This window comes from Oncorhynchus kisutch, linkage group LG22 (genome assembly GCF_002021735.2).
Source record: "Oncorhynchus kisutch isolate 150728-3 linkage group LG22, Okis_V2, whole genome shotgun sequence".
In the NCBI taxonomy this organism is placed as follows: domain Eukaryota; kingdom Metazoa; phylum Chordata; class Actinopteri; order Salmoniformes; family Salmonidae; genus Oncorhynchus; species Oncorhynchus kisutch.
Window position 1 is genome coordinate 49,716,531 of NC_034195.2, and position 26,450 is coordinate 49,742,980.

General features: G+C 46.7%; 1 protein-coding gene across 1 annotated transcript in view; it reads right to left on the minus strand.

Annotated features, from left to right (window-relative positions):
* Nucleotides 1-13,542: 13,542 nt before the first annotated feature.
* Nucleotides 13,543-26,450, minus strand: part of LOC109867050 (methionine aminopeptidase 2-like) — a 26,510-nt gene continuing 13,602 nt past the window's right edge. Inside the window, exons 8-11 of the mRNA XM_031801093.1 lie at nucleotides 26,300-26,396; nucleotides 23,992-24,095; nucleotides 14,304-14,419; nucleotides 13,543-13,877 (exon numbers count right to left, since the gene is read on the minus strand). Of these exons, the coding sequence (XP_031656953.1) occupies nucleotides 13,625-13,877; nucleotides 14,304-14,419; nucleotides 23,992-24,095; nucleotides 26,300-26,396 (570 nt within the window). The 3' untranslated portion in view covers nucleotides 13,543-13,624. The remainder of the gene's footprint in view (nucleotides 13,878-14,303; nucleotides 14,420-23,991; nucleotides 24,096-26,299; nucleotides 26,397-26,450) is intronic.

Here is a 26,450-nt window from a genome sequence, read left to right on the forward strand (position 1 = left end):
ATGGTACTCCCAATGACAGCCCACCCCAGACAACACCCTATGGTACTCCCAATGACAGCCCACCCCAGACAACACTGTGCACCACACTATGGTACTCCCAATGACAGCCTACCCCAGACAACACTGTGCTCCACCCTATGGTACTCCCAATGACAGCCCACCCCAGACAACACAGTGCACCACCCTATGGTACTCCCAATGACAGCCCACCCCAGACAACACCCTATGGTACTCCCAATGACAGCCCACCCCAGACAACACTGTGCACCACACTATGGTACTCCCAATGACAGCCTACCCCAGACAACACTGTGCTCCACCCTATGGTACTCCCAATGACAGCCCACCCCAGACAACACAGTGCACCACCCTATGGTACTCCCAATGACAGCCCACCCCAGACAACACCCTATGGTACTCCCAATGACAGCCCACCCCAGACAACACTGTGCACCACACTATGGTACTCCCAATGACAGCCTACCCCAGACAGCACTGTGCACCACCCTATGGTACTCCCAATGACAGCCTACCCCAGACAACACCCAATGGTACTCCCAATGACAGCCCACCCCAGACAACACTGTGCACCACCCTATGGTACTCCCAATGACAGCCCACCCCAGACAACACCCTATGGTACTCCCAATGACAGCCCACCCCAGACAACACAGTGCACCACCCTATGGTACTCCCAATGACAGCCCACCCCAGACAACACAGTGCACCACCCTATGGTACTCCCAATGACAGCCCACCCCAGACAACACCCTATGGTACTCCCAATGACAGCCCACCCCAGACAACACTGTGCACCACACTATGGTACTCCCAATGACAGCCTACCTCAGACAACACTGTGCTCCACCCTATGGTACTCCCAATGACAGCCCACCCCAGACAACACAGTGCACCACCCTATGGTACTCCCAATGACAGCCCACCCCAGACAACACCCTATGGTACTCCCAATGACAGCCCACCCCAGACAACACTGTGCACCACACTATGGTACTCCCAATGACAGCCTACCCCAGACAACACTGTGCTCCACCCTATGGTACTCCCAATGACAGCCCACCCCAGACAACACAGTGCACCACCCTATGGTACTCCCAATGACAGCCCACCCCAGACAACACCCTATGGTACTCCCAATGACAGCCCACCCCAGACAACACTGTGCACCACACTATGGTACTCCCAATGACAGCCTACCCCAGACAACACTGTGCTCCACCCTATGGTACTCCCAATGACAGCCCACCCCAGACAACACAGTGCACCACCCTATGGTACTCCCAATGACAGCCCACCCCAGACAACACCCTATGGTACTCCCAATGACAGCCCACCCCAGACAACACTGTGCACCACACTATGGTACTCCCAATGACAGCCTACCCCAGACAGCACTGTGCACCACCCTATGGTACTCCCAATGACAGCCTACCCCAGACAACACCCAATGGTACTCCCAATGACAGCCCACCCCAGACAACACTGTGCACCACCCTATGGTACTCCCAATGACAGCCCACCCCAGACAACACCCTATGGTACTCCCAATGACAGCCCACCCCAGACAACACAGTGCACCACCCTATGGTACTCCCAATGACAGCCCACCCCAGACAACACAGTGCACCACCCTATGGTACTCCCAATGACAGCCCACCCCAGACAACACCCTATGGTACTCCCAATGACAGCCCACCCCAGACAACACTGTGCACCACACTATGGTACTCCCAATGACAGCCTACCCCAGACAACACTGTGCTCCACCCTATGGTACTCCCAATGACAGCCCACCCCAGACAACACAGTGCACCACCCTATGGTACTCCCAATGACAGCCCACCCCAGACAACACCCTATGGTACTCCCAATGACAGCCCACCCCAGACAACACTGTGCACCACACTATGGTACTCCCAATGACAGCCTACCCCAGACAACACTGTGCTCCACCCTATGGTACTCCCAATGACAGCCCACCCCAGACAACACAGTGCACCACCCTATGGTACTCCCAATGACAGCCCACCCCAGACAACACCCTATGGTACTCCCAATGACAGCCCACCCCAGACAACACTGTGCACCACACTATGGTACTCCCAATGACAGCCTACCCCAGACAACACTGTGCTCCACCCTATGGTACTCCCAATGACAGCCCACCCCAGACAACACAGTGCACCACCCTATGGTACTCCCAATGACAGCCCACCCCAGACAACACCCTATGGTACTCCCAATGACAGCCCACCCCAGACAACACTGTGCACCACACTATGGTACTCCCAATGACAGCCTACCCCAGACAGCACTGTGCACCACCCTATGGTACTCCCAATGACAGCCTACCCCAGACAACACCCAATGGTACTCCCAATGACAGCCCACCCCAGACAACACTGTGCACCACCCTATGGTACTCCCAATGACAGCCCACCCCAGACAACACCCTATGGTACTCCCAATGACAGCCCACCCCAGACAACACAGTGCACCACCCTATGGTACTCCCAATGACAGCCCACCCCAGACAACACAGTGCACCACCCTATGGTACTCCCAATGACAGCCCACCCCAGACAACACCCTATGGTACTCCCAATGACAGCCCACCCCAGACAACACTGTGCACCACACTATGGTACTCCCAATGACAGCCTACCCCAGACAACACTGTGCTCCACCCTATGGTACTCCCAATGACAGCCCACCCCAGACAACACAGTGCACCACCCTATGGTACTCCCAATGACAGCCCACCCCAGACAACACCCTATGGTACTCCCAATGACAGCCCACCCCAGACAACACTGTGCACCACACTATGGTACTCCCAATGACAGCCTACCCCAGACAACACTGTGCTCCACCCTATGGTACTCCCAATGACAGCCCACCCCAGACAACACAGTGCACCACCCTATGGTACTCCCAATGACAGCCCACCCCAGACAACACCCTATGGTACTCCCAATGACAGCCCACCCCAGACAACACTGTGCACCACACTATGGTACTCCCAATGACAGCCTACCCCAGACAACACTGTGCTCCACCCTATGGTACTCCCAATGACAGCCCACCCCAGACAACACAGTGCACCACCCTATGGTACTCCCAATGACAGCCCACCCCAGACAACACCCTATGGTACTCCCAATGACAGCCCACCCCAGACAACACTGTGCACCACACTATGGTACTCCCAATGACAGCCTACCCCAGACAGCACTGTGCACCACCCTATGGTACTCCCAATGACAGCCTACCCCAGACAACACCCAATGGTACTCCCAATGACAGCCCACCCCAGACAACACTGTGCACCACCCTATGGTACTCCCAATGACAGCCCACCCCAGACAACACCCTATGGTACTCCCAATGACAGCCCACCCCAGACAACACAGTGCACCACCCTATGGTACTCCCAATGACAGCCCACCCCAGACAACACAGTGCACCACCCTATGGTACTCCCAATGACAGCCCACCCCAGACAACACCCTATGGTACTCCCAATGACAGCCCACCCCAGACAACACTGTGCACCACACTATGGTACTCCCAATGACAGCCTACCCCAGACAACACTGTGCACCACCCTATGGTACTCCCAATGACAGCCTACCCCAGACAACACCCAATGGTACTCCCAATGACAGCCCACCCCAGACAACACAGTGCACCACCCTATGGTACTCCCAATGACAGCCCACCCCAGACAACACAGTGCACCACCCTATGGTACTCCCAATGACAGCCCACCCCAGACAACACAGTGCACCACCCTATGGTACTCCCAATGACAGCCCACCCCAGACAACACAGTGCACCACCCTATGGTACTCCCAATGACAGCCCACCCCAGACAACACCCTATGGTACTCCCAATGACAGCCCACCCCAGACAACACTGTGCACCACACTATGGTACTCCCAATGACAGCCTACCCCAGACAACACTGTGCTCCACCCTATGGTACTCCCAATGACAGCCCACCCCAGACAACACAGTGCACCACCCTATGGTACTCTCAATGACAGCCCACCCCAGACAACACCCTATGGTACTCCCAATGACAGCCCACCCCAGACAACACTGTGCACCACCCTATGGTACTCCCAATGACAGCCCACCCCAGACAACACCCTATGGTACTCCCAATGACAGCCCACCCCAGACAACACCCTATGGTACTCCCAATGACAGCTCACCCCAAACAACACTGTGCACCACCCTATGGTACTCCCAATGACAGCCCACCCCAGACAACACAGTGCACCACCCTATGGTACTCTCAATGACAGCCCACCCCAGACAACACCCTATGGTACTCCCCAATGACAGCCCACCCCAGACAACACTGTGCACCACCCTATGGTACTCCCAATGACAGCCCACCCCAGACAACACCCTATGGTACTCCCAATGACAGCTCACCCCAAACAACACTGTGCACCACCCTATGGTACTCCCAATGACAGCCCACCCCAGACAACACAGTGCACCACCCTATGGTACTCCCAATGACAGCCAGATGTGATTCAGCCTGGATTTGAACCAGGGACTATAGTGACACCTCTTGCACTGAGATGCAGTGCTTTAGACCGCTGTGACACTCAGGAGAATGAGTTTATCCTTCACTATGTAAACATGAGTTCATCCTTCACTATGTAAACATGAGTTCATCCTTCACTATGTAAACATGAGTTCATCCTTCACTATGTAAACATGAGTTCATCCTTCACTATGTAAACATGAGATTATCCTTCACTATGTAAACATGAGTTTATCCTTCACTATGTAAACATGAGTTCATCCTTCACTATGTAAACATGAGTTCATCCTTCACTATGTAAACATGAGTTTATCCTTCACTATGTAAACATGAGTTATCCTTCACTATGTAAACATGAGTTCATCCTTCACTATGTAAACATGAGTTCATCCTTCACTATGTAAACAAGAGTTCATCCTTCACTATGTAAACAAGAGTTCATCCTTCACTATGTAAACAAGAGTTCATCCTTCACTATGTAAACATGAGTTTATGCTTCACTATGTAAACATGAGTTTATCCTTCACTATGTAAACATGAGTTTATCCTTCACTATGTAAACATGAGTTCATCCTTCACTATGTAAACATGAGATTATCCTTCACTATGTAAACATGAGTTTATCCTTCACTATGTAAACATGAGTTCATCCTTCACTATGTAAACATGAGTTCATCCTTCACTATGTAAACATGAGTTTATCCTTCACTATGTAAACATGAGTTATCCTTCACTATGTAAACATGAGTTCATCCTTCACTATGTAAACATGAGTTCATCCTTCACTATGTAAACAAGAGTTCATCCTTCACTATGTAAACAAGAGTTCATCCTTCACTATGTAAACAAGAGTTCATCCTTCACTATGTAAACATGAGTTTATGCTTCACTATGTAAACATGAGTTTATCCTTCACTATGTAAACATGAGTTTATCCTTCACTATGTAAACATGAGTTCATCCTTCACTATGTAAACATGAGTTCATCCTTCACTATGTAAACATGAGTTCATCCTTCACTATGTAAACATGAGTTTATCCTTCACTATGTAAACATGAGTTTATCCTTCACTGCAGCGCTGATTCCACACTATACCAGGTTGTTGTTGTTGTTAGGGAAGACGGAAAATAACCCCATGTGTGTTTCTCTCATTAGTAAACGACCCAACAATCCATGAATCCCAAAATAAACATGGAGCTACTTAGCTAAGAAAGGAAGGGATGAATTGACGTCACTGTGTCAGATCTGTATCTGGAGAGGCTCGGTACATATTTGACCCAGACCTAGAATGCTTCCCAAATGGCACCCTATTCCCTACATAGTGCACTACTTTTGACCAGAACCCTATAGAACCCTATTCCCTATATAGTGCACTACTTTAGACCAGAACCCTATAGAACTCTATTCCCTATATAGTGCACTACTTTAGACCAGAGCCCTATAGAACTCTATTCCCTACATAGTGCACTACTTTAGACCAGAGCCCTATAGAACTCTATTCCCTACATAGTGCACTACTTTAGACCAGAGCCCTATAGAACTATATTCCCTACACAGTACACTACTTTAGACCAGAGCCCTATAGAACTCTATTCCCTACATAGTGCACTACTTTAGACCAGAGCCCTATAGAACTCTATTCCCTACACAGTGCACTACTTTAGACCAGAGCCCTATAGAACTCTATTCCCTATATAGTGCACTACTTTAGACCAGAGCCCTATAGAACTCTATTCCCTACACAGTGCACTACTTTAGACCAGAGTCCTATAGAACTCTATTCCCTACATAGTGCGCTACTTTAGACCAGAGCCCTATAGAACTCTATTCCCTACATAGTGCACTACTTTAGACCAGAGTCCTATAGAACTCTATTCCCTACATAGTGCACTACTTTAGACCAGAGCCCTATAGAACTCTATTCCCTATATAGTGCACTACTTTAGACCAGAGCCCTATAGAACCCTATTCCCTACATAGTGCACTACTTTAGACCAGAGCCCTATAGAACTCTATTCCCTACATAGTGCACTACTTTAGACCAGAGCCCTATAAAACTCTATTCCCTACATAGTGCACTACTTTAGACCAGAGAGCCCTATAGAACTCTATTCCCTACATAGTGCACTACTTTAGACCAGAGCCCTATAGAACTCTATTCCCTACATAGTGCACTACTTTAGACCAGAGCCCTATAGAACTCTATTCCCTACACAGTGCACTACTTTAGACCAGAGTCCTATAGAACTCTATTCCCTATATAGTGCACTACTTTAGACCAGAACCCTATAGAACTCTATTCCCTATATAGTGCACTACTTTAGACCAGAACCCTATAGAACTCTATTCCCTACATAGTGCACTACTTTAGACCAGAGCCCTATAGAACTCTATTCCCTACACAGTGCACTACTTTAGACCAGAGCCCTATAGAACTCTATTCCCTACATAGTGCACTACTTTAGACCAGAGCCCTATAGAACTCTATTCCCTACACAGTGCACTACTTTAGACCAGAGCCCTATAGAACTCTATTCCCTACATAGTGCACTACTTTAGACCAGAGAGCCCTGGTTAAGAATAGGTCTGTGTTGCTGTCTCTAAGACTGCGTTTACACAGGCAGACCAATTCTAATATTGTTATTTTTTTCTTTCAGATTTGCTCTGAAAAAAAGTTAGCATATTGGGGCTGTCTGTGTAACACTGCCTAAGGAGTAGCTAGGTCAGTAGCTGCTGGCCTGGGCTGAAGAGACATGATGCATTCCTGAACTGTGACGTCATCCGAATGCTTCGTCTTTGTCCCAAAGACTTTATTAAAGGAGTTTTGCAAGTGGTGAATGGAGCAGAGGTATGAGATCACACATTTTTTAATACCTTTATCTAACTAGGCAAGTCAGTTAAGAACAAATTCTTATTTTCAATGACGGCCTAAGAACAGTGGGGTTAACTGCCTTGTTCAGGGGCAGAAGGACAGATTTGTACCTTGTCAGCTCGGGAGTTTGAACTTGCAACCTTCCGGTTACTAGTCCAACGCTCTAACCACTAGGCCACCCTGCCGTCTCTACACTCTAACCACTAGGCCGCCCTGCCGTCTCTACACTCTAACCACTAGGCCGCCCTGCTGTCTCTACACTCTAACCACTAGGCTACCCTGCCGCCCCTCCACTCTAACCACTAGGCTACCCTGCCGCCCCTACACTCTAACCACTAGGCTACCCTACCGCCCCTCCACTCTAACCACTAGGCTACCCTGCCTCCCCTCCACTCTAACCACTAGGCTACCCTGCCTCCCCTCCACTCTAACCACTAGGCTACCCTGCCTCCCCTCCACTCTAACCACTAGGCTACCCTGCCGCCCCTCCACTCTAACCACTAGGCTACCCTGCCGCCCCTCCACTCTAACCACTAGGCTACCCTGCCGCCCCTCCACTCTAACCACTAGGCTACCCTACCGCCCCTCCACTCTAACCACTAGGCTACCCTGCCTCCCCTCCACTCTAACCACTAGGCTACCCTGCCACCTCTACACTCTAACCACTAGGCTACCCTGCCGCCCCTCCACTCTAACCACTAGGCTACCCTGCGGCCCCTCCACTCTAACCACTAGGCCACCCTGCCGCCCCTCCACTCTAACCACTAGGCTACCCTGCCTCCCCTCCACTCTAACCACTAGGCTACCCTGCCGCCCCTCCACTCTAACCACTAGGCTACCCTGCCGCCCCTCCACTCTAACCACTAGGCTACCCTGCCACCCCTCCACTCTAACCACTAGGCCACCCTGCCGCCCCTCCACTCTAACCACTAGGCTACCCTGCCTCCCCTCCACTCTAACCACTAGGCTACCCTGCCGCCCCTCCACTCTAACCACTAGGCTACCCTGCCGCCCCTCCACTCTAACCACTAGGCTACCCTGCCGCCCCTCCACTCTAACCACTAGGCTACCCTGCCGCCCCTCCACTCTAACCACTAGGCTACCCTGCCTCCCCTCCACTCTAACCACTAGGCTACCCTGCCTCCCCTCCACTCTAACCACTAGGCTACCCTGCCGCCCCTCCACTCTAACCACTAGGCTACCCTGCCACCCCTCCACTCTAACCACTAGGCCACCCTGCCGCCCCTCCACTCTAACCACTAGGCTACCCTGCCTCCCCTCCACTCTAACCACTAGGCTACCCTGCCGCCCCTCCACTCTAACCACTAGGCTACCCTGCCGCCCCTCCACTCTAACCACTAGGCTACCCTGCCGCCCCTCCACTCTAACCACTAGGCTACCCTGCCGCCCCTCCACTCTAACCACTAGGCTACCCTGCCTCCCCTCCACTCTAACCACTAGGCTACCCTGCCACCTCTACACTCTAACCACTAGGCTACCCTGCCGCCCCTCCACTCTAACCACTAGGCTACCCTGCGGCCCCTCCACTCTAACCACTAGGCCACCCTGCCGCCCCTCCACTCTAACCACTAGGCTACCCTGCCTCCCCTCCACTCTAACCACTAGGCTACCCTGCCGCCCCTCCACTCTAACCACTAGGCTACCCTGCCGCCCCTCCACTCTAACCACTAGGCTACCCTGCCACCCCTCCACTCTAACCACTAGGCCACCCTGCCGCCCCTCCACTCTAACCACTAGGCTACCCTGCCTCCCCTCCACTCTAACCACTAGGCTACCCTGCCGCCCCTCCACTCTAACCACTAGGCTACCCTGCCGCCCCTCCACTCTAACCACTAGGCTACCCTGCCGCCCCTCCACTCTAACCACTAGGCTACCCTGCCGCCCCTCCACTCTAACCACTAGGCTACCCTGCCTCCCCTCCACTCTAACCACTAGGCTACCCTGCCTCCCCTCCACTCTAACCACTAGGCTACCCTGCCGCCCCTCCACTCTAACCACTAGGCTACCCTGCCTCCCCTCCACTCTAACCACTAGGCTACCCTGCCACCTCTACACTCTAACCACTAGGCTACCCTGCCTCCCCTCCACTCTAACCACTAGGCTACCCTGCCTCCCCTCCACTCTAACCACTAGGCTACCCTGCCGCCCCGCCACTCTAACCACTAGGCTACCCTGCCGCCCCTCCACTCTAACCACTAGGCTACCCTGCCGCCCCTCCACTCTAACCACTAGGCCACCCTGCCGCCCCTCCACTCTAACCACTAGGCTACCCTACCGCCCCTCCACTCTAACCACTAGGCTACCCTACCGCCCCTCCACTCTAACCACTAGGCTACCCTGCCGCCCCTCCACTCTAACCACTAGGCTACCCTGCCGCCCCTACACTCTAACCACTAGGCTACCCTACCGCCCCTCCACTCTAACCACTAGGCTACCCTGCCTCCCCTCCACTCTAACCACTAGGCTACCCTGCCTCCCCTCCACTCTAACCACTAGGCTACCCTGCCGCCCCTCCACTCTAACCACTAGGCTACCCTGCCGCCCCGAATGAAAAGGGACGTGTACATATCATCACAATCATATCACCTTTGTAGCTACATACTGTAACTAAGTATTAGTTGGTATTAAAAAAATACACATCTTTTTTTATTTAACTTGTCAAGTCACTAAAGAACGTACTCTTATTTTTACAATGACGGCCTAAGAACAGTGGGGTTAACTGCCTTGTTCAGGGGCAGAACAACAGATTTTTACCTTGTCAGCTCAGGGATTCGATCTAAGAAACCTTTCGGTTACTGGCCCAACGCTCTAATTACTAATTACTACCTGATTTGTTTACGTCTTACATTTTCATTAGAATTGACATAAATGAGCTACAATTTGCATGCACAGATATCATGTGGAATCCATGAACTCTGCCTTTTTAAAGGGACATCTGTATGTCTGTCTATATGTGATACCTGACATGCATACATTACGTTTAATAAATAAGTCAGTGGTTTATTGTCCTACGTGGAATTAGTTTCTGACATGGTTCAGTACATCTTTGAAGCTCAATTTGAATGTGTATTCCTGTTAAGTTGTCTTGCCACTGAAACCACTGGAGTACCTATTTTAGTACATACCACTGGAGTACATATATTAGTACATACAACTGGAGTACATATATTAGTACATACAACTGAAGTACATATTTTAGTACATACCACTGGAGTACATATATTAGTACATACAACTGGAGTACATATATTAGTACATACAACTGAAGTACATATTTTAGTACATACCACTGAAGTACATATTTTAGTACATACCACTGGAGTACATACATTAGTACATACAACTGGAGTACATATATTAGTACATACAACTGAAGTACATATTTTAGTACATACCACTGGAGTACATATATTAGTACATACAACTGGAGTACATATATTAGTACATACAACTGAAGTACATATTTTAGTACATACCACTGGAGTACATATATTAGTACATACAACTGGAGTACATATATTAGTACATACAACTGAAGTACATATTTTAGTACATACCACTGGAGTACATATATTAGTACATACAACTGGAGTACATATATTAGTACATACAACTGAAGTACATATTTTAGTACATACAACTGAAGTACATATTTTAGTACATACCACTGGAGTACATACATACTTTATGTACTTTATGTACTTTATGTATGTACTAATATCGCCCTCCTTTGGTTAAAAGTGAGAATAGAACACTTCTACTCCTGATTTGGATTGGTTGGCTTATCCCTTTACATTCAAACATGAATACAAAATATACAAACAAAAATAAGATTAAATTAAAGATGTGCAACAATTCAATTTATTTATTTTTTAAATCACCTCAAAATAAATAGGGACAGAGAAACAAAATATAGAAATATAAATAATTTCATAGCATTATTAGAGTCATATCACAGGTTATTTTCAAGGCATTGAATATGCTTTGAATGATTACATAATACATTGGGGTGTCCACCCAAAACACAGGCAGTCATTTTTGCATATTTCATTTAATACGAAATCAACAATACAGGAATCAGGTAAGTATTAATAAAGAAAAAGATGATTATATTTCTTGCTTTTTACATGCCCTTATTTACTGGCTTGATCCTTTGAAAATAATACTTATATTAATGCACATGTTAAGTAATAATTAACGGTCTCTTGCTAAAACACTTGAAAGGTAGGATTCAAGCAACTTAAAATGACATCACAATAATAACGTTGCATAAATGTTATCATCAGTCGAGGACATATTTCAGGGATCGTGTTCATTTAGGCACCAAACTGAAAGAAAACGCACGCAAACACAGAAGGACTACCTTGACTTGTCCAATGAGAAACGTTATTAAACGGAGTGGAATTTGCATGTGGTGAATAGATCCTTGTTATGGCATCCAATGAACATGACCCTGATTTACAGTATATCACAAAAGTGAGTATACCCCTCACATTTTTGTAAATATTTGAGGTTATCTTTTCATGTGACAACACTGAAGAAATGACACTTTGCTACAATGTAAAGTAGTGAGTGTATAGCTTGTATAACAGTGTAAATTTGCTGTTCCCTCAAAATAACTCACATAGCCATTATTGTTTAAACCGCTGGCAACAAAAGTGAGTACACCCCTAAGTTAAAATTGGGCCCAAAGTGTCAATATTTTGTGTGGCCACCATCATTTTCCAGCACTGCCTTAACCCTCTTGGGCACGGAGTTCACCAGAGCTTCACAGGTTGCCACTGGTGTCCTCTTCCACTCCTCCATGACAACATCACGGAGCTGGTGGATGTTAGAGACCTTGCACTCCTCCACCTTCCGTTTGAGGATGCCCCACAGATGCTCAATAGGGTTTAGGTCTGGAGACATGCTTGGCCAGTCCATCACCTTTACCCTCAGCTTCTTTAGCAAGGCAGTGGTCGTCTTGGAGGTGTGTTTGGGGTCGTTATCATGATGGAATACTGCCCTGCGCCCCAGTCTCCGAAGGGAGGGGATCATGCTCTGCTTCAGTATGTCACAGTACATGTTGGCATTCATGGTTCCCTCAATGAACTGTAGCTCCCCAGTGCCGGCAGCACTCATGCAGCCCCAAACCATGACACTCCCACCACCATGCTTGACTGTAGGCAAGACACACTTGTCTTTGTACTCCTCACCTGGTTGCCGCCACACACACTTGACACCATCTGAACCAAATAAGTTTATCTTGGTCTCATCAGACCGCAGGACATGGTTCCAGTAATCCATGTCCTTAGTCTGCTTGTCTTCAGCAAACTGTTTGCGGGCTTTCTTGTGCATCATCTTTAGAAGAGGCTTCCTTCTGGGACGACAGCCATGCAGACCAATTTGATGCAGTGTACGGCGTATGGTCTGAGCACTGACAGGCTGACCCCCCACCCCTTAAACCTCTGCAGCAATGCTGGCAGCACTCATACGTCTATTTCCCAAAGACAACCTCTGGATATGACGCTGAGCACGTGCACTCAACTTCTTTGGTCGACCATGGCGAGGCCTGTTCTGAGTGGAACCTGTCCAGTTAAACCGCTGTATGGTCTTGGCCACCGTGCTGCAGCTCAGTTTCAGGGTCTTGGCAATCTTCTTATAGCCCAGGCCATCTTTATGTAGAGCAACAATGATTTTTTTCAGATCATCAGAGAGTTCTTTGCCATGAGGTGCCATGTTGAACTTCCAGTGACCAGTCCGTATGAGAGCGATGACACCAAATTTAACACACCTACTCCCCATTCACACCTGAGACCTTGTAACCCTAACGAGTCACATGACACCGGGGAGGGAAAATGGCTAATTGAGCCCAATTTGGACATTTTGACTTAGGGGTGTACTCACTTTTGTTGCCAGCGGTTTAGACATTAATGGCTGTGTGTTGAGTTATTTTGAGGGGACAGCAAATTTACACTGTTATACAAGCTGTACACTCACTACTTTACATTGTAGCAAAGTGTCATTTCTTCAGTGTTGTCACATGAAAAGATATACTCAAATATTTACAAAAATGTGACGGGTGTACTCACTTTTGTGATATACTGTATCTTCTCTCATTCTTTGTCTTCCTGGTTCGAGGACAGCTGGCCCACGGGAACGTACTCAGTAGTCATCACCCCTGCTCACCACTTCCTTACAGGTGGGCCTGAGAAGGATGGTGTGTTCGTATTGGGCAGTGTAGGAGCCCTTGGTGTCACAGAGAGGAGGGTACGGGTCTATGATGCCCAGGTCACACAGGTTCTTCAGTGCCATCAGGTACTTGCTCTCTCCCTGCCGGTCCAACCAGCGTCGGCAAAACGCCAACGTCCCGAAGTTGTCGTTGATCACGTTGAGCAGATGCTTAGCTCTGGGGAGCCTGCGACAGGGACACACACAGCACAATGGGAGGAGGCGGGGACACAGAGGGGAGGAGGCGGGGACACAGAGGGGAGGAGGGGAGAGCGATAAGGATTATGAGAGCAGTGCAGTAGGATAATCCACATTGATCAACATATCTGTAAAAATGCCAGATTTAGCCAGCTGGCTAATTTGTGTCTGTAGTTTATGGGTTCATTGTTGTATTAGTACAGTAGTATTCAGTGCAGGTGTATACTGTAAGAATCAGCGCATTGGAAAGGATCAGACTGAACAGGGTCATTCGCCCTCGATTGTCCTCGATGGTGAACAGAATGACATCTACAGTATAGATTTCTACTTAGCATCGATGTTCAGTATTATCATTCAGCATTAAAATCAGGTGAGGCTCGCACTCAGTGAGCGCCGACCGAACCGAGCGACCGACCTTATTGGCACGTGTCCAACGTTGAAGTTTTTCATGTAATGCGAGCAGTCCATGTCACCGTGAACAGCTCCCCTCCCAGTGCTGCCAAACGTCTCGATTGCGTACACCTCACCTTCCTGTAGAGCAGAAGGGTAGAGGAGGACACCGAAAACTCAGCAGATCCTAGAAACAACTGATTGACCGTAATCCATCTGCAACTTACATAAGACCAAAGTCCTTGAAACTGAAAGCCTTTATTGGCAGAAGGAAAAAGGGAGAGAAACTCACAGCATTTTTTTTTACGTCATTGAAATCCTTCTGGTAACGAATGTAGATGTTTAGAGATTATATTTTTCCTTTTTACAAGAATCAACATCATAGATGAGCAATTGGTTTTCCAGAGGATTCTATAAATGCTGATGTCATTACAGTAACTATTTAATCTCTTATAGTGTTCATTACAGTAACTCTTATCTCTTATAGTGTTCATTACAGTAACTCTTATCTCTTATAGTGTTCATTACAGTAACTATTTCATCTCTTATAGTGTTCATTACAGTAACTCTTATCTCTTATAGTGTTCATTACAGTAACTCTTATCTCTTATAGTGTTCAATACAGTAACTCATCTCTTATAGTGTTCATTACAGTAACTATTTCATCTCTTATAGTGTTCATTACAGTAACTCTTATCTCTTATAGTGTTCATTACAGTAACTCTTATCTCTTATAGTGTTCATTACAGTAACTATTTCATCTCTTATAGTGTTCATTACAGTAACTCTTATCTCTTATAGTGTTCATTACAGTAACTCATCTCTTATAGTGTTCATTACAGTAACTCATCTCTTATAGTGTTCATTACAGTAACTCTATCTCTTATAGTGTTCATTACAGTAACTCTTTATCTCTTATAGTGTTCATTACAGTAACTCTTATCTCTTATAGTGTTCGTTACAGTAACTCTTTATCTCTTAAAGTGTTCATTACAGTAACTCTTTATCTCTTATAGTGTTCATTACAGTAACTCTTTATCTCTTATAGTGTTCATTACAGTAACTCTTTATCTCTTATAGTGTTCATTCAGTAACTATTTCATCTCTTATAGTGTTCATTACAGTAACTCTTATCTCTTATAGTGTTCATTACACTAACTATTTAATCTCTTATAGTGTTCATTACAGTAACTCATCTCTTATAGTGTTCAATACAGTAACTCATCTCTTATAGTGTTCATTACAGTAACTATTTCATCTCTTATAGTGTTCATTACAGTAACTCATCTCTTATAGTGTTCATTACAGTAACTCATCTCTTATAGTGTTCAATACAGTAACTCATCTCTTATAGTGTTCATTACAGTAACTATTTCATCTCTTATAGTGTTCATTACAGTAACTCATCTCTTATAGTGTTCATTACAGTAACTCATCTCTTATAGTGTTCATTACAGTAACTCATCTCTTATAGTGTTCATTACAGTAACTATTTAATCTCTTATAGTGTTCTTATAGTGTACCATTAAGCAATGGTAAGTCCGACCCGACCCACTGGAGTGGGGGTAAGTCTCAATGGAAAAGCACCATATCAGTTGGTGGTGATTCAAGACCCTGTGGTATTAGCTGATAACACTGACACCCTTCCTCTCTGCTCAGATAATCACTCAGTGAGAGCAGCCTCGCAGTACGCCCTGCTGACACTCCACTCCAGTGAGAGCAGCCTCTCGGCACGCCCTGCTGACACTCCACCCCAGTGAGAGCAGCCTCTCGGCACGCCCTGCTGACACTCCACCCCAGTGAGAGCAGCCTCTCGGCACGCCCTGCTGACACTCCACCCCAGTGAGAGCAGCCTCTCGGCACGCCCTGCTGACACTCCACCCCAGTGAGAGCAGCCTCTCGGCACGCCCTGCTGACACTCCACCCCAGTGAGAGCAGCCTCTCGGCATGCCCTGCTGACACTCCACCGCAGTGAGAGCAGCCTCTCGGCACGCCCTGCTGACACTCCACCCCAGTGAGAGCAGCCTCTCGGCACGCCCTGCTGACACTCCAGCAGAACAGAGATCACACACACACATGCTGGCAAGCAAGCAAGCCTGCACACACACACACACACATACAAAGAGGGTAATGGCCCTAACCCAACACCACTCACTCCAGCTAAATATAAAACCTTCTAACCTGGCACATCAGCAACTTCATCCATCCCTTCCTGGCTTAGTTGAAAACATCAGCAACTCCATCCATCCCTTCCTGGCTTAGCTGAAAACATCAGCAACTCCATCCATCCCTTCCTGGCTTAGCTGACAAACATCAGCAACTCCATCCATCCCTTCCTGGCTTAGCTGAAAACATCAGCAACTCCATCCATCCCTTCCTGGCTTAGCTGAAAACATCAGCAACTCCATCCATCCCTTCCTGGCTTAGCTGAAAACATCAGCAACTCCATCCATTCCTTCCTGGCTTAGCTGACAAACATCAGCAACTCCATCCATCCCTTCCTGGCTTAGCTGAAAACATCAGCAACTCCATCCATCCCTTCCTGGCTTAGCTGAAAACATCAGCAACTCCATCCATCCCTTCCTGGCTTAGCTGACAAACATCAGCAACTCCATCCATCCCTTCCTGGCTTAGCTGAAAACATCAGCAACTCCATCCATCCCTTCCTGGCTTAGCTGAAAACATCAGCAACTCCATCCATCCCTTCCTGGCTTAGCTGAAAACATCAGCAACTCCATCCATCCCTTCCTGGCTTAGCTGAAAACATCAGCAACTCCATCCATCCCTTCCTGGCTTAGCTGAAAACATCAGCAACTCCATCCATCCCTTCCTGGCTTAGCTGAAAACATCAGCAACTCCATCCATCCCTTCCTGGCTTAGCTGAAAACATCAGCAACTCCATCCATCCCTTCCTGGCTTAGCTGAAAACATCAGCAACTCCATCCATCCCTTCCTGGCTTAGCTGAAAACATCAGCAACTCCATCCATCCCTTCCTGGCTTAGCTGAAAACATCAGCAACTCCATCCATCCCTTCCTGGCTTAGCTGACAACATCAGCAACTCCATCCATCCCTTCCTGGCTTAGCTGACAAACATCAGCAACTCCATCCATCCCTTCCTGGCTTAGCTGAAAACATCAGCAACTCCATCCATCCCTTCCTGGCTTAGCTGACAAACATCAGCAACTCCATCCATCCCTTCCTGGCTTAGCTGAAAACATCAGCAACTCCATCCATCCCTTCCTGGCTTAGCTGAAAACATCAGCAACTCCATCCATCCCTTCCTGGCTTAGCTGACAAACATCAGCAACTCCATCCATCCCTTCCTGGCTTAGCTGAAAACATCAGCAACTCCATCCATCCCTTCCTGGCTTAGCTGAAAACATCAGCAACTCCATCCATCCCTTCCTGGCTTAGCTGACAACATCAGCAACTCCATCCATCCCTTCCTGGCTTAGCTGACAAACATCAGCAACTCCATCCATCCCTTCCTGGCTTAGCTGAAAACATCAGCAACTCCATCCATCCCTTCCTGGCTTAGCTGACAAACATCAGCAACTCCATCCATCCCTTCCTGGCTTAGCTGAAAACATCAGCAACTCCATCCATCCCTTCCTGGCTTAGCTGAAAACATCAGCAACTCCATCCATCCCTTCCTGGCTTAGCTGACAAACATCAGCAACTCCATCCATCCCTTCCTGGCTTAGCTGAAAACATCAGCAACTCCATCCATCCCTTCCTGGCTTAGCTGAAAACATCAGCAAAACGTACCACTCAGCAGCCCGCCAATTAAAATGTTAAATTCTGTCCAAACGGAGTTAAGCATTGCAGCTGTGTGTGTCAGGGTGGGTGGTTAATAAACTACGGACCTTTAGCCTGAAACCCCGGATCTGTTTGTGCTGTCTTACCAACAAATGTGGTCATTCTCACACCTTAGGAGTGTGAGAATGAGCAAAACAGCACAGATAAATCTGGTACCAGGCTAATTGACCTCTGTGACCTCACCAATATGGTCCTTACCTGGGCAATATATTTAGATCCTCAGGTATCTAGGTATCGCTAAAGATATGTGGCAGGTGTCTAGGTATCTCTAACGATATGTGGCAGGTGTCTAGGTATCTCTAAAGATATGTGGCAGGTGTCTAGGTATCTCTAAAGATATGTAGCAGGTATCTAGGTATCTCTAAAGATATGTGGCAGGTGTCTAGGTATCTCTAACGATATGTGGCAGGTGTCTAGGTATCTCTAAAGATATGTAGCAGGTGTCTAGGTATCTCTAAAGATATGTAGCAGGTATCTAGGTATCTCTAAAGATATGTAGCAGGTATCTAGGTATCTCTAAATATATGTGGCAGGTATCTAGGTATCTCTAAAGATATGTAGCAGGTGTCTAGGTATCTCTAAAGATATGTAGCAGGTATCTAGGTATCTCTAAAGATATGTAGCAGGTATCTAGGTATCTCTAAAGATATGTAGCAGGTATCTAGGTATCTCTAAAGATATGTAGCAGGTATCTAGGTATCTCTAAATATATGTGGCAGGTATCTAGGTATCTCTAAAGATATGTAGCAGGTGTCTAGGTATCTCTAAAGATATGTAGCAGGTATCTAGGTATCTCTAAAGATATGTAGCAGGTATCTAGGTATCTCTAAATATATGTGGCAGGTATCTAGGTATCTCTAAAGATATGTGGCAGGTGTCTAGGCGATATCTCCTTTAGTGAGTGAACTGGTCATTAATTGACTTTGAGTGGTGAGAACTCGAGGTGTTTAGAGATATAATTGCTACTTGATGCTTCCAGGTGGTAATGTGCTTATAAGTGTAATAATGTGATTTTAAAGGTGCAATGATGTGACTAAAAGTGTAATTAAAGAACTGAAGGAGACGACTAAGGAGGTGTTGGAGTGTGTGTGTGTGCGTGTGCGTGTGTGTGTGTTTATACGTGTGAGATGTTAATCTGAGCTGATCTCGACACCTTGTAACTCTAATGAGATGTTCTCGCTATTACACTTCCTTAATCAAATCAAATTTCAAATCAAATTTATTTATATAGCCCTTCGTACATCAGCTGATATCTCAAAGTGCTGTACAGAAACCCAGCCTAAAACCCCAAACAGCAAGCAATGCAGGTGGAGAAGCACGGTGGCTAGGAAAAACTCCCTAGAAAGGCCAATACCTAGGAAGAAACCTAGAAAGGAACCAGGCTATGTGGGGTGGCCAGTCCTCTTCTGGCTGTGCCGGGTGGAGATTATAACAGAACATGGTCAAGATGTTCAATGTTCATAAATGACCAGCATGGTCGAATAATAATAAGGCAGAACAGTTGAAACTGGAGCAGCAGCATGGCCAGGTGGAAGTTGAAACTGGAGCAGCAGCATGGCCAGGTAGACTGTTAAAAGGGTTGTGTTTATAGGCTACTCTACGATTGTATTATTTGTATATATAATTTCACTTGAACAGAATGAACCTGCAAGAGAGGAGTTGTGTACCTTGATTGTGTTGTTGCGGACATGATGGAAAAAAAGAAGAGAAGAAGAAGAAGTTTAACAACATTGTACTGAGGTAACATCAGAAAAGGCCTCTGTTCAAATGAGCAAAATACGCCACCAGTCAGTACTCAGTCTTTTTTTAACCTTTATTTAGACAGTTAAGAACAAATTCTTATTTACAATGATGGCCGACCCCGGCCAAACCAGGACGACACTGGGCATATTGTGCGCCGCCCTATGGGACTCCCGATCATGACCGGATGTGATGCAGCCTGGATTCGAACCAGGTACTGCAGTGACGCCTCTTACATTGAGATGCAGTGTCTTAGACCACTGTGTCACTCGGGAGCCCTAATCATCAGTCAGTCTCTAGTCAGTCGCTAGACAGTACCCGGTCAGTCACCAGACAGTAACATGTCAGTCACCAGACAGTACCCTGTCAGTCACCAGACAGTAACCTGTCAGTCACCAGACAGTAACCTGTCAGTCACCAGACAGTACCCTGTCAGTCACCAGACAGTAACCTGTCAGCCACCAGACAGTAACCTGTCAGTCACCAGACAGTACCCTGTCAGTACTCAGTCACCAGACAGTACCCTGTCAGTCACCAGACAGTAACCAATCAGTACTCAGTCACCAGACAGTACCCAGTCAGTACTCAGTCACCAGACAGTACCCTGTCAGTCACCCAGACAGTAACCAATCAGTACCCAGTCAGTACTCAGTCACCAGTCAGTACCCAGACAGTACCCAATCAGTACCCAGTCAGTCACCAGTCAATACTCAGTCACCAGACAGTACCCAATCAGTACCCAGTCAGTACTCAGTCACCAGACAGTACCCAGTCAGTCACCAGACAGTACCCAATCAGTACCCAGTCAGTACTCAGTCACCAGACAGTACCCAGTCAGTCACCAGTCAGTACCCAGACAGTACCCAATCAGTATCCAGTCAGTCACCAGTCAATACTCAGTCACCAGACAGTACCCAATCAGTACTCAGTCACCAGACAGTACCCAGTCAGTACCCAGTCAGTACTCCGTCACCAGACAGTACCCAGTCAGTCACCAGTCAATACTCAGTCAGTCACCAGACAGTACCCAATCAGTACTCAGTCAGTCACCAGACAGTACCCAGTCAGTCACCAGTCAATACTCAGTCACCAATCAGTACCCAGTCAGTCACCAGTCAATACTTAGTCAGTCACCAGACAGTACCCAGTCAGTCACCAGTCAGTCACCAGTCAGTACCTAGTCAGTCACCAGTCAATACTCAGTCAGTCACCAGTCAATACCCAGTCAGTCACCAGTCAGTACTCAGTCACCAGACAGTACCCAGTCAGTCACCAGTCAGTACTCAGTCACCAGACAGTACCCAGTCAGTCACCAGACAGTACCCAGTCAGTCACCAGACAGTACCCAGTCAGTACTCAGTCACCAGTCAATACTCAGTCAGTCACCAGTCAATACCCAGTCACCAGACAGTACCCAGTCAATACTCAGTCGGTCACCAGTCAGTACTCAGTCACCAGTCAGTACTCAGTCACCAGACAGTACCCAGTCAGTCACCAGTCAATACTCAGTCACCAGACAGTACCCAGTCAGTCACCAGTCAGTACTCAGTCACCAGACAGTACCCAGTCAGTCACCAGTCAGTACTCAGTCACCAGACAGTACCCAGTCAGTCACCAGACAGTACCCAGTCAGTCACCAGACAGTACCCAGTCAGTCCCCAGTCAGTACTCAGTCACCAGTCAATACTCAGTCAGTCACCAGTCAATACCCAGTCACCAGACAGTACCCAGTCAATGCTCAGTCGGTCACCAGTCAGTACTCAGTCACCAGTCAGTACTCAGTCACCAGACAGTACCCAGTCAGTCACCAGTCAATACTCAGTCGGTCATCAGTCAGTACTCAGTCACCAGTCAGTACTCAGTCACCAGACAGTACCCAGTCAGTCACCAGTCAATACCCAGTCAGTCACCTGTCAGTACTCAGTCACCAGACAGTACCTAGTCAGTACCCAGTCAGCACTCAGTCAGTCACCAGACAGTACCCAGTCAGTCACCAGACAGTACCCAGTCAGTCACCAGACAGTACCCAGTCAGTCCCCAGTCAGTACTCAGTCACCAGTCAATACTCAGTCAGTCACCAGTCAATACCCAGTCACCAGACAGTACCCAGTCAATACTCAGTCGGTCACCAGTCAGTACTCAGTCACCAGTCAGTACTCAGTCACCAGACAGTACCCAGTCAGTCACCAGTCAATCCTCAGTCGGTCACCAGTCAGTACTCAGTCACCAGTCAGTACTCAGTCACCAGACAGTACCCAGTCAGTCACCAGTCAATACCCAGTCAGTCACCTGTCAGTACTCAGTCACCAGACAGTACCTAGTCAGTACCCAGTCAGCACTCAGTCAGTCACCAGTCAGTACCCAGTCAGTCACCAGTCAATACTCAGTCGGTCACCAGTCAGTACTCAGTCACCAGACAGTACTCAGTCACCAGACAGTACCTAGTCAGTACCCAGTCAGTACTCAGTCAGTCACCAGTCAATACCCAGTCAGTCACCAGTCAGTACTCAGTCACCAGACAGTACTCAGTCACCAGACAGTACCTAGTCAGTACCCAGTCAGTACTCAGTCACCAGACAGTACTCAGTCACCAGACAGTACCTAGTCAGTACCCAGTCAGTATTCAGTCAGTCACCAGTCAATACCCAGTCAGTCACCAGTCAATACTCAGTCGGTCACCAGTCAGTACTCAGTCACTAGTCAGTACTCAGTCACTAGTCAGTACTCAGTCACCAGTCAGTACTCAGTCACCAGACAGTACCTAGTCAGTACCCAGTCAGTACTCAGTCAGTCACCAGTCAATACCCAGTCAGTCACCAGTCAGTACTCAGTCACCAGACAGTACCCAATCAGTACCCAGTCAGTACTCAGTCACCAGACAGTACCCAGTCAGTCACCAGTCAGTACTCAGTCACCAGACAGTACCTAGTCAGTCACCAGTCAGTACTCAGTCACCAGACAGTACCCAGTCAATACTCAGTCAGTCACCAGTCAGTACTCAGTCACCAGTCAGTACTCAGTCACCAGACAGTACCCAGTCAGTCACCAGTCAGTACTCAGTCACCAGACAGTACCCAGTCAATACTCAGTCGGTCACCAGTCAGTACTCAGTCACCAGACAGTACCCAGTCAGTCACCAGTCAATACTCAGTCACCAGACAGTACCTAGTCAGTCACCAGCCAGTACTCAGTCACCAGACAGTACCCAGTCAATACTCAGTCAGTCACCAGTCAGTACTCAGTCACCAGTCAGTACTCAGTCACCAGACAGTACCCAGTCAGTCACCAGTCACCAGACAGTACCTAGTCAGTCACCAGTCAGTACTCAGTCACCAGACAGTACCCAGTCAATACTCAGTCAGTCACCAGTCAGTACTCAGTCACCAGTCAGTACTCAGTCACCAGACAGTACCCAGTCAGTCACCAGTCAGTACTCAGTCACCAGACAGTCACCAGTCAATACTCAGTCGGTCACCAGTCAGTACTCAGTCACCAGTCAGTACTCAGTCACCAGACAGTACCCAGTCAGTCACCAGTCAATACCCAGTCAGTCACCAGTCAGTACTCAGTCACCAGACAGTACCTACTCAGTACCCAGTCAGTACTCAGTCAGTCACCAGTCAGTACCCAGTCAGTCACCAGTCAATACTCAGTCGGTCACCAGTCAGTACTCAGTCACCAGACAGTACTCAGTCACCAGACAGTACCTAGTCAGTACCCAGTCAGTACTCAGTCAGTCACCAGTCAATACCCAGTCAGTCACCAGTCAGTACTCAGTCACCAGACAGTACCTAGTCAGTACCCAGTCAATACTCAGTCACCAGACAGTACCCAATCAGTACCCAGTCAGTACTCAGTCACCAGACAGTACCCAGTCAGTCACCAGACAGTACCCAATCAGTACCCAGTCAGTACTCAGTCACCAGACAGTACCCAGTCAGTCACCAGTCAGTACCCAAACAGTACCCAATCAGTATCCAGTCAGTCACCAGTCAATACTCAGTCACCAGACAGTACCCAATCAGTACCCAGTCAGTACTCAGTCACCAGACAGTACCCAGTCAGTACTCAGTCACCAGACAGTACCTAGTCAGTACCCAGTCAATACTCAGTCACCAGACAGTACCCAGTCAGTCACCAGTCAGTACCCACCTCCATTCTGGTAGCTTCTCCTCCCTTGACGATGGGGACAGTCTTGCCTGCATGTATCCTGTACTGGCCGATGGAGTGGCCATTGAGGTTCCTGATTGGCTTTACTACATAGGAAAAAAATTTATATATATATATTAGGCAAAAATACATACACCTTAGGCAAAAAAACATTGAAACTCAGTTTGTCACAATTCCTGACATTTTATCCTAGTAAAAATTCCCTGTCTTAGGTCAGTTAGGATCACCAGTTTATTTTAAGAATGTGAAATGTCAGAATAATAGTAGAGATAATGATTTATTTCAGCTTTTATTTCTTTCATCACATTTCTATAGGATTGACTTTGTTGTCCTTAAGCTATTTGCCACAACTTTGGAAGTATGATTGGGTTCCTCACTGATATCTTGAGATGTTGCTTCAATATATCCACATAATTGTCCTTCCTCATGAAGCCATCTATTTTGTGAAGTGCACCAGTCCCTCCTGCAGCAAAGCACCCCCACAACATGATTCTGCTACCCCCGTGCTTCACGGTTGGGATGGTGTTCTTAGGCTTGCAAGCCTCACCCTTTTTCCTCCAAACATAACGAGGGTCATTATGGCCAAACGGTTCTATTCTTCTTTCAGACCAGAGGACATTTCTCCAAAAAGTACGATCTTTGTCCCCACGTGCAGTTGCAAACCATAGTCTGGCTTTTTTATGGCGGTTTTGGAGCAGTGGCTTCTTCCTTGCTGAGCGGCCTTTCAGGTTATGTTGATATAGGACTCGTTTTACTGTGGATATAGATACTTTTGTACCTGTTTCCTCCAGCATCTTCACAAGGTCCTTTGCTGTTGTTCTGGGATTGATTTGCACTTTCGCACCAAAGTACGTTCATCTCTAGGAGACAGAACACGTCTCCTTCCTGAGCGGTGTGATGGCTGCATGGTCCCATGGTGTTTACACTTGCATACTATTGTTTGTACAGATGAACGTGGTACATTCAGGCGTTTGGAAATTGCTCCCAAGGATGAACCAGACTTGTGGAGGTCTACAATTGGTCTTGGCAGATTTCTTTTGATTTTCCCATGATGTCAAGCTAAGAGGCACTGAGTTTGAAGGTAGGCCTTGAAATACATCCACAGGTATACCTTCAATTGACTCAAATGATGTCAATTAGCCTATCAGAAGCCATTACATAATTTTCTGGAATTTTCCAAGCTGTTTAAAGGCCCAGTCAACTTAGTGTAACTTTTGACCCACTGGAATTGTGATACAGTGAATTATACGTGAAATAATCTGTCTGTAAACAGTTGTTGGAAAAATTACTTGTGTCATGCACTTTCCAAAACTATAGTTCCTTTATCAAGAAATTTGTGGAGTGGTTGAAAAACCACTTCAATGACTCCAAACTAAGTGTATGTAAACTTCCGACTTCAACTGTACATACACACACAATAATATATCGTAATCTCATTTATATATATATATATATACATATATATATATATATATATATACACTATATATATTTATATAAAGTATATATATGAGATTAAGATATATACACACACATAGTAATATATCTCTCTATATATACACACACACAGTAATATATCTATATATATACACACACACAGTAATATATCTATATATATACACACACACAGTAATATATCTATATATATACACACACACAGTAATATATCTATATATATACACACACACAGTAATATATCTATATATATACACACACACAGTAATATATCTATATATATACACACACACAGTAATATATCTATATATATATACACACACACAGTAATATATCTATATATATACACACACACAGTAATATATCTATATATATACACACACACAGTAATATATCTATATATATACACACACACAGTAATATATCTATATATATACACACACACAGTAATATATCTATATATACACACACACACAGTAATATATCTATATATACACACACACAGTAATATATCTATGTGTATATACAGTTGAAGACAGAAGTGTACATACACTGCTCCAGCTCCTTCCTGTTCGATGGGTTCCGCCAGTTTACACCTTTTCTTTTTTCTTCTTTTTTAACAAGTTATTCTTTTTTTATTTCACTTCACCAATTTGGAATATTTTGTGTCTGTCCATTACATGAAATCCAAATAAAAATCCATTTAAATTACAGGTTGTAATGCAACAAAATAGGAAAAACGCCAAGGGGGATGAATACTTTTGCAAGGCATGTGTATATACATATAGTAATATATATATATATTATACATAGGGAGAGAGAGAGAGACTGATACCTTGGTATGTTTTCCCATCTATCTCCACCTCATAAGACTCCATGACCTCCTGGATGGTTTCACCCACGTCACACAGACGCACATCTATCCCCGCACACTGGCACAGAAAACAGTTGACAGTTACACAAGCTCTCTCCACAGGGGTCACAAA